The following is a 9,229-nucleotide window of genomic DNA, read 5'->3' as shown; positions in this document are numbered from 1 at the left end:
CTGCTGCAGGTGGCTGAACTTGGGATCTCCTCGTCCAGAGACTACAGAGTGGATTCTATAATGATTAGTGGCAGCACCCAGTGTCTCTTCCAAGTCTAAATTTTGTGAGTTTCAAAGTTGACGCTCCCCAAACCCGGCCTTTGCTGCTGCCTCAGATTCTCCGTCACTCTAGCAAAGCAGAGAGATCAAAAGGGGCAAGACAAACCTCATCAACGGCACAGAAATCCCAGAATCACACACTCTCTGGTCCAGCCAAGCCAAGTTTTTTTTTTTTAAATCACCCTCCACTACCCAACATTCCCATTCCCAGATGAATTGGAAACTGAAGTTACACCAACTACGAGACAGCCTCAACCCCAACGTTAAATACTACCAGTTATTAACACAGAAAACAGTTCTCTTTGGAAAACGATCCACCAAACTTTTTGCGGGAAGAAGAAACTCTTCTTTCTCTAACACTTTAAGGGAAGAAGCGATGGAGAGGAAGAAGGAAAGTACATTAGCCAAAACTCTGAAAGTGACTGACGTGGGTATCTGTGGCCCAGAGAGGATCCCAAAAGACAGTGACTCTAACTCAGTGATTATTACCATCCCAATTAAAAGTCATAATGACAGCATTTACATCCACACAGGATTTCTTTCCAAGAAGTTTGTGATTCACCTACAGATGCCCTCAATTCTCAAGGCAACAAGGGGGCAACAAGGAGGTGACAGCCAGGTCCTGTGAGAGCGGTTTGTCAGAGCCCCCTCTCAATGAGTAAGTCCCTGGAAGTTGGGTTCAGTGCATGGAGGCAGGGCCACTGACTGGCTTAGCAACTTGTCCATCATGCTGATTTTAGCATCTTGCTTCTCAATGTCCTCATACGGAGTCCAGGACAAGTCATGCTGTAGCTTGTAGGCACCAAGGAAGTCATGTGGACAACTTGTCCCCCATTCCTAGAGAAGGCAAAGGAGGCAGTTCCCATCAGGGTGGGTTGTAAACAAACTAAGCTCATTTCCTAATTATGCTACATCTCTGTTTTGGCTTTTCACTTCATACTAGTCAGAACAATCTTTGGAAAGCAGTTACCGTACACATCAGATCCCTCCCTTAATAGAGAAAATGAATGAAATAATTTAAGCACAGTTATACTTTTTAAAGTCATATATGGACTCACATCATTTTCTTGGAAACCACGTCTACCAAAAATTTCTCAGAGGCTAGAGTAGATTTTTGGGCAAACTACGTATATTCTTACCTTCGGAGAAATGATGGAAAAATATTGCTGACCACTCTCCCGTTTATAGAGGTAGTAAATGTTGCCAGGTTTTTTCACTATATTACAAGCTACATGGTGCAGGCCCGCATCTCTGTGAGCATCTTCCAGTACCTATGAACCACAGAGATGTAATGAATTACGTACTGGAGATAAAAGGCACCCATATTCAGTGATCATCCCAATTAAAATCTGGAAACTTTTCAATGCTTAGGATCGTGCTCCCACATAGCAATGAATCACTACTGAGATCCACATTATTCTGAAGAAACAAAAATTAAGATTACGCTGCTAAGCTGTAAAAATGCCTTTAGAAGAATTATATTTCAAGCTAGGCAGTGATTCATGCCTGTAATCCTAGCACTTTGGGAGGCCATGGCAGGTAGATTGCTTGAGCTCAGCAGACCAGCCTGGGCAACATGGCAAAATGCTGTCTCTACTAAAAATACAAAAAATTAGCCAGGTGTGGTGGCATGTGCATGTAGTCCCAACTACCTGGGAGGCTGAGGCAGAAGGATCACATAAGTCCAGGCAGCAGAGGTTGCAGTGGGCCAAGATTGTACCACTGCACTCCAGCCTGGGTGATACAGTGATACCCTGTCTCAGGAAAAAAAAAAAAAGATATTTTAAAATGTTGAGCATTAATGACTCTGGGTAATTTTTAAGTTTCTTTCCTATTTTCTGTGCTAAGTACATTTCTTTTATAAATGAAAACATAGTCCCCTGTTAAAATGCTTTACCTCATGAAACCTTCTCCTGATAAAAACAAAACATGAATTGGCCGGGTGCGGTGGCTCAAGCCTGTAATCCCAGCACTTTGGGAGACTGAGGTGGGTGGATCACGAGGTTAAGAGATCGAGACCATCCTGGTCAACATGGTGAAACCCCATCTCTACTCAAAATACAAAAAATTAGCTGGGCATGGTGGCACACGCCTGTAATCCCAGCTACTCAGGAGGCTGAGGCAGGAGAATTGCCTGAACCCAGGAGGCGGAGGTTGCGGTGAGCCGAGATCACGCCATTGCACTCCAGCCTGGGTAACAAGAGTGAAACTCCGTCTCAAAAATAACAAAAAACAACAAACAAACAAACAAAAAAGTGGGAGGCCAAGGTGGGCAGATCACCTGAGGTCAGGAATTCAAGACCAGCTTGGCCAACATGGCAAAACCCCATCTCTACTAAAAATACAGAAGTTAGCTCGCTGTGGTGGCAGGCACCTATAATCCCAGCTACTTGGGAGGCTAAGGCAGGAGAACTGCTTGAATCCAGGAGGTGAAGGTTGCAGTGAGCTCAGACCGCACCACTGCACTCCAGCCTGGACACAAGAGTGAAACTCTGTCTCAAAAACAACCAAACAAACAAAAACTTATACTTAACCTCTTAAGCTTATTCCTTCTATTTTACCCAACACCACTACATTTCTAGAAGGTACTAAAGACATAGAAAGTCACAATGATTATAAACAAGTTCAGCCGATCCTGAGAATTGAATAAAGAAAAGGAAAGCCTGTCTAAAAGTCATTCCTTACCTTCCTGGCTTGTTCTTGCAAATGCTGGATTTGCTCAGCTATGACTGTCAGCTTGTTGGTGGCATTTGCTCGGATGAAGTCATCAGCCTACAGGTGAGAGAAAACCAAACTGTGGGTTGAAAGAGGATAAGACTTCAATGATGTTCTTATCTGGATCCCAGTGTGGAGAGTTATGTTAATATTTTGCTTCTGTCTAACAAATTTTTCCCATTCTCTCCACTGTCCCATAGCCTCCCACTCATCCCAATGCCCCATTCAAATAACTCTGTTATGAGAAAGCCACCCTGATATGACTCCATAATACAGAGTGAAGTGCTCTCTTCTCTTTCCCATAGCTTTCCACCCTTTTACTATTAACTGCAGTTACACTGAATTTCTTTCTCTCTCTCTCTCGCTCTGGCTCTCAGTCTGTCTCTTGCTCGCTTGCTCACTACCAAATATATTCAATATACCCTCTCCTCCATCCAATCCATTTTTCCTCCTGCTCTTTACCTAATTAACACCAAACATTTCTCAGGTCTCCATTTTCTCCTGTTTAAACATTTGTGAAATCAAGGATGGGTTTTACAACAATAATTAAAAGACACTTCTGATCTGGCCCTTATCATCTGCTAATGTAGAACACTAGATACACATAGAAAGCATTTGGGTTTTTCTGTGTGACTCCCCCACACTCACATAAATGAGAAAAGTATGTGTTAATCTGACCATTTTCTCAGTTAAATTATTGACATCACAACTACTCAAAGTTTAACTTATACATGCATTTCTAATTATTACTTCAAATATATTTTAAAAGACTGCACTATGGTATGGACCTGAAACAGTTATAATGTACACAGAAAACTGCCTGTCATGTGCCATGAAGTGCAAGTGAAGGCAATGGAAATTTTTTTTCTTTGAGATGGAGTTTTTGCTTTTGTTGTCCAGGCTGGAGTGCAATGGCACAATCTTGGCTCACTGCAATCTCCACCTCCTGGGTTCAAGCAATAATTCTCTAACCTCAGCCTCCCTGGTAGCTGGGATTACAGGTACCTGCCACCATGCCCTGCTAATTTTTGTATTTTTAGTAGAGACAGGTTTTCACCATGTTGTCCAGGTTGGTCTCAAACTCCTGACCTCACGTGATCTGCCCACGATGGCATCCCCAAGTGCTGGGATTACAGATGTGAGGAACTGTGCCCAGCCAGGAAATTTCTTAAAATAGATCATATTCTCAAAGCTAGAAGAGACTAATGTGACCAATTCATGTACTGGGAAGGATTACCACTCAAGCAATAGAAATCTGTCAAAAACTTCCAGCTTACTTTTAAGAAAAGCTGATTAACTTCCAGTAGTACACAATTAAGGTAAATAAATTAGGAGATTGAACTAGAACTTGAACTAAGAAACATTAAAGAGAATTTACTGGTTAGTTGAAAAGTCTTCAGGCAAAATTCAGGTATAAGTTAGTATTATGAGTGAACAGAACCATACAAGTAAACTGAGTCATTTATCTTTCCACAAATGTATTTTAGGCAACTACTGTATGTCAAGACACCACACTAGGCAGTGGGTATACTCGCAAACAGGAAAGAAAACACCCTGCCTTGTCAAGTTGACAAGTCAAATCTAATACAGTTTAACAGAAATATGAGGCAAGTCACATATAAAATTTTAAATTTTCTAGTAGCCACATTAATAGTAAATTAATTCTTTTTTTTTTTTTTAAGATGGGGTTTCACCATGTTGGTCAGGCTAGTCTTGAACTCCTGACCTCAGGTGATCTGCCCGCCTTGGCCTCCAAAGTGCCTGGATTACAGGCGTGAGCCACCACGTCCAGCCCAATAGTAAATTAATTCTAACATTATATATCTATATATATTTTTTGAGACAGAGTCTCACTCTGTCACCCATGCTGGAGTGCAGTAGCACGATCTCTGCTCAGTGCAACCTCTGCCTCCAGGGTTCAAGTGATTCTCGTCCGTAAGCCTCCTGAGTAGCTGGGACCACAGGCATGCACCACCATGCCTGGCTAATTTTTGTGTTTTTAGTAGAGATAGGGTTTTGCCATGTTTGTCAGGCTGGTCTCGAACTCCTGGCCTCAAGAGATAGGCCTGCCTCAGCCTCTCAAAGTGCTGCGATTACAGGCATAAGCCACTGTGCCCAGCTAATACATTTTACTTAACCCACTATGTCAAAAACATTTTTATTTTAACATGTAATCACTATTTTTAAGTTGTTAATGAAATATTTTGCATTTTTTTCATTTTTCTTTTGGTCCTTCTCAGTCTAATCTGTATTTTGCATTTGGTATTAAGCCTTCAAAATACAGTGTTTATTTTGTACTCACAGCACATCTCAATTTGGATGCTAAAATTTCATCAGAAATACTTGATCTGTATTTAGACTTAATAAACTTTATAAGTGAAAAAGCTGACTCGCATATTCAAATTGTTCCAATATACTTGAGTTCCAATAATTGAAGTAATTATTAGGTTTTTAAATTCAAATTAATTAAAATCAAATAAAATGTAAAATTTCTTCCTCAGCCACACTAACAACATAACACAAGTGCTTAACAGACATAATGTTGCTAGTGGCTGCCATATTTTAAAGCACAGCTCTAGTGAGTAATACAGATACCAAAAAGTAAAGGTAACTAAAGCTAGGATTATATGTACTCATAATAACAGTGCACTGTTATGAAGGAAATAATCACAATTATGTAGTAGAAGCAGGTTAAAGATAACAAATGAGTGAAGTAGAAAAGCTACTTCATTTTTGTAAGTTTAATAACAGGGAGTGGTGGGGAACTGGAAAGTATATGTAGCCTAGAGGTATTTGAATTCAATTTAATAATACTTGCCATTTGGATGGGGTGGGGTATGGCTTCTTCAGACAAGAAGGCCTCACTAAGGATAATAACATTTGGCTTGGGTCTAAACGAAAGGAGAGGACAGGCCATGTGAAAAGCAATTAGTGATGGGCAATGTGCAGAATCGGGTTAAAAAGAGAGCAGAGACCAGATCATGCAGAGTCTTGTAGCCCACAGTAAAAGAATTTGCATTTTGTTCCAAGAATGAAAGGAGCCATATATGGCCAAGGAGAGAGTAGGTATTTCTAGAGTTAAGGTAGTTCCAGGTTAGGGGTGGCTTTATAATAACCCTCCCCTTTCTTCTTTTTTTTTTTGCTACCATTTGCCAACTCACTGAGCAAAACTCTCCCCTTTCTTAAGGTGCTGGCAGTAAATCTTGCAAACAAAATTTGAATTTATATTTTGAAGACTTAATATAAAATGCAAAATATGGATTAGACTGAGATGGACCACAAAAAAGAAACAAAAAATACAAAATATTTCATTAACGCTGAGGAGGAGGGTGAGAGGAAAAAAGAAAGAGGAAAAAAAATACTTCATTAACAACTTAAAAACAAAAGAGCCTCATAAAAAAGAAAGGAAGGGGCCTGGCACAGTGGCTCATACCAGTAATCCCAGCACTTTGGGAGGCCGAGGCAGGCAGATCACCTGAGGTCAGGAGTTCGAGACCAGCCTGACTAATATGGAAAAACCCTGTCTCTACTAAAAATATAAAATTAGACGGGCATGGTGGCGCGTGCCTGTAATCCCAGCTACTCAGGAGGCTGAGGCAGAAGAATGACTTGAACCCAGGAGGTGGAGGTTGTGGTGAGCAGAGATTACACCATTGCACTCCAGCCTGGGCAACAAGAGCAAAACTCTGTCTCAAAAAGAAAAAGAAAAAAGGAAAGGGAAGAGTACCTACGACTACGAAGCACTAACCCTGGCCTCAACCACTCTGAAGCCCTTTACATTCATCTCATTTACTTCTCATACCTTTATGAAGTTGGAGATAATAACCTCACTTTCTCATTTTAGGAATTAAGACTCATAGACATGAGGCAATCTATCCAAGGTTTCACAGATAATAAACAGCAGTTAAAGGATCTGAACACAGATCAGTCTGATTCCAAAATTCATGTCCTAATACCAGGCCTCCTGAGCTTTCTGAATACACACCAATACCTGGGTCAGTCCTGCTAAAAAGTACTTCTTTTTTTTTTTTTTGGAGATGGAGTCTCATTCTGTCGGCCAGGCTGGAGTGCAATAAGCATGATGCTGGTTCACTGAAGCCTCCACCTTCCAGGTTCAAGCAATTCTCCTGCCTCAGACTCCCAAGTAGCTGGGACTACAAGCATATATAAGCACACACTGCCATGCCCAGCTAATTTTTTGTATTTTAGTAGAGACAGGGTTTTATTATGTTGCCCAGGCTGGATTCAAATTCCTGAGCTCAGGCAATCCATCGGCCTCGGCCTCCCAAAGTGCTAGGATTACAGGGGTGAGCCACAGAACCTGGCCTCATTTTTAAGAGTCTTACTCTCTCACCCATGCTGGAATGCAGTGGCACAATCTTGGCTCACTGCAACCTCTGTCTTCTGGACTAAAGCAATTCTCATGCTCCAGCCTCCCAAGTAGCTGGGACTACAGGCGTGAGCCACCACATCCAGCTAATTTTTGTATTTTTAGTAGAGACAGGGTTTCACCATGTTAGCCACGCTGATCTCGAACTCCTGACTTCAAATGATCCACCTGCCTTGGCCTCCCATAGTGCTGGGATTACAGGTGTGAGTCATGGCGCCCAGCCAAAAATTACATTTTAGATAGTAAATGTTTGATTGAATTTGTCTGTCTCTAAAGTTTTTTCTTCAGCTTCTCAAAGATGGACTGTATTGGGGAAACAGAGGCAGCACAATAATGCATCCTCTGTATTTCACTAGATTATAGGATAAAAGACAAAAACTGTGTTCTTTCTTCCATCTGTTCAGGCCATTGTAATAAACATGACAGTCATTCAATAGCACATGAGTATGTTGTATGCACAAGATTCTGTCCCTAGCAGCCTCCCTCTCAATAACAGCAATCTGATTGACTAGACACATATTCTCTTAACCCATAAAAGTTGCACTTTGCTCCTCAGCTCTCCAAAAAGAAGAAAGCACAAGTTTTGAATTAATGGAGACTTCCTAAGTATCTGAATGTTTCTTATTTAAAAAAAACAATTGGAAGGATTTCTAGGATCATTTTAAAAAAGAGAGATGTGAGGGAATTTGAGCACATTAAATAACTCTGAGCAAAGCAAAGATCTTTGAACATTAATCAAGGCCAAATCTGATAGTGTATACAGGGATAAGGGGCCATCATAATCTTTAAAGCAGCAGGACCCTCCATTTGTGCACACTGAAGAGGGTGTACAACTGGAAGTCTTGAGAAGAGATAAGAAGGAATCTGGTTTTTCACTGAATAATGACAAAGCTTTAGATCTTGGAGCTCTCCTACTTCAAACCTTTCACTTCACAAATAAAGTAGTTGAAATCCAGATAGAAGTAATCTGCCTCAAGTCGCACTGCAAGTTAGTATCAAAAGTGGGATTAATACTCATGTGTCCAAACTTCCAGTGTTTTTTCCATTATTTTACATTTCCTCATTTTACTTATTTTGGCAATCCATATAGTAAGCACTGGGCTTGCTAATACTGTGTTTGATGAGGACTAAACTTGAGTCCTCGCCCTGCCAGAAGATGTTTAAACTCTCAGGTAACAAAGACCTTATAGGAAGCAGCTTAAATAAGCTCCTGGGGAACTTTTCTTTATGTGTCAAATGGGAAGAATGACTTCCGTACTGCCTACCTCACAAGGCTGTCCGAAAGTGCAAATTAAATAATGAACACTAAAGTGTTTGTGTAAACCTTCCCACGAAGGGAGATTATAGGCACTCAAGTTGCAGTTAGAGGAGTCTTTGATCCCAGAAGGTCATTCGAGTCAGGCCACGTACTCGCAATGACAGTCGGCTTTACTCGTCTGTAAAATGGAGACAAGAACAAATGCCACCCCCACCTAGGTGGTACTGAGGTCTGATCTGAAAGACGCAGAGCACAACGTGAACGAAGACGGTTATTCGCTGTCCCGGCCGCGCCTCCTCACCTTCTGCACCTGCTCTGCGAGCGCCACGAGGTCTAAGGGGTTCCCGGCCCGGTGGGTGTGGTAGGGGCTCACCAGGGCCAGGCCGCCGGGGGTCGGGGTGAGCTCCACCAGGGCTCCTGCGACACACACCCAGGAACACAGGCCGTGAGCTCCCGCCCTCGGCCTCCCGCGGAGCCCCGAGACAGGTTGCCTCGCGAGGGCTGACTTCCCCCTGCTGACTCCCGACCCGCATACCTCCCTGACCTGCAGCTGGCTGCGCTTCTTGCCTTTCAAGGACCCCCTCGGTCAGCCCCGGCGCTGCTGCCTCCTCCATAACAGCGCCTTATCCTCCCACTCCCTCGCGGTGCGAGTTGGGAGAGCCTGCGCAGAAAGGCACATGGGCGGAGCTTCCGTCTTCCTTGTCCATTGGGCGTTAGAGCGACTTAGCTTGGCCTGAGCTCGGAGGCAGGGCTCCAGCTGACGCGCA

General features: G+C 42.5%; 1 protein-coding gene across 2 annotated transcripts; it reads right to left on the bottom strand.

Annotated features, from left to right (window-relative positions):
• Positions 1–242: 242 nt before the first annotated feature.
• On the bottom strand, positions 243–9,101 carry C7H1orf50 (chromosome 7 C1orf50 homolog). 2 transcript variants are annotated; one of them, XM_002750698.7, is made up of 5 exons: positions 8,998–9,101; positions 8,764–8,879; positions 2,785–2,871; positions 1,239–1,370; positions 243–936 (listed from the first exon to the last, which is right to left on the bottom strand). In XM_002750698.7, the coding sequence occupies exons 1-5, from the start codon at positions 9,074–9,076 to the stop codon at positions 751–753; spliced, it is 600 nt and encodes a 199-aa protein (XP_002750744.1). In that variant the 5' UTR covers positions 9,077–9,101; the 3' UTR covers positions 243–750. The 2 variants fall into 2 exon arrangements, with proteins under 2 accessions (XP_002750744.1, XP_008999294.1); XM_009001046.5 differs by having other exon boundaries at positions 9,007–9,101.
• Between the last annotated feature and the right edge of the window lie 128 nt (positions 9,102–9,229).

Source organism: Callithrix jacchus, chromosome 7, assembly GCF_049354715.1.
Source record: "Callithrix jacchus isolate 240 chromosome 7, calJac240_pri, whole genome shotgun sequence".
Classification (NCBI taxonomy): domain Eukaryota; kingdom Metazoa; phylum Chordata; class Mammalia; order Primates; family Cebidae; genus Callithrix; species Callithrix jacchus.
Note: the sequence above shows the minus strand (reverse complement) of the source record. Positions and strands in the feature narration are given on the sequence as shown.

Bases quoted from the DNA above. Each gene is read 5' to 3' on its own strand.
- C7H1orf50 (XM_002750698.7), bottom strand. From the start codon at position 9,076: ATGGAGGAGGCAGCAGCGCCGGGGCTGACCGAGGGGGTCCTTGAAAGG. The intron at 8,880-8,997 runs GTATGCGGGTCG...TGTGTGTCGCAG, and splicing joins GCCAGCTGCAGGTCAGGGAG to GAGCCCTGGTGGAGCTCACC. The intron at 937-1,238 runs GTAAGAATATAC...TGCCTTCTCTAG, and splicing joins TTTCCATCATTTCTCCGAAG to GAATGGGGGACAAGTTGTCC.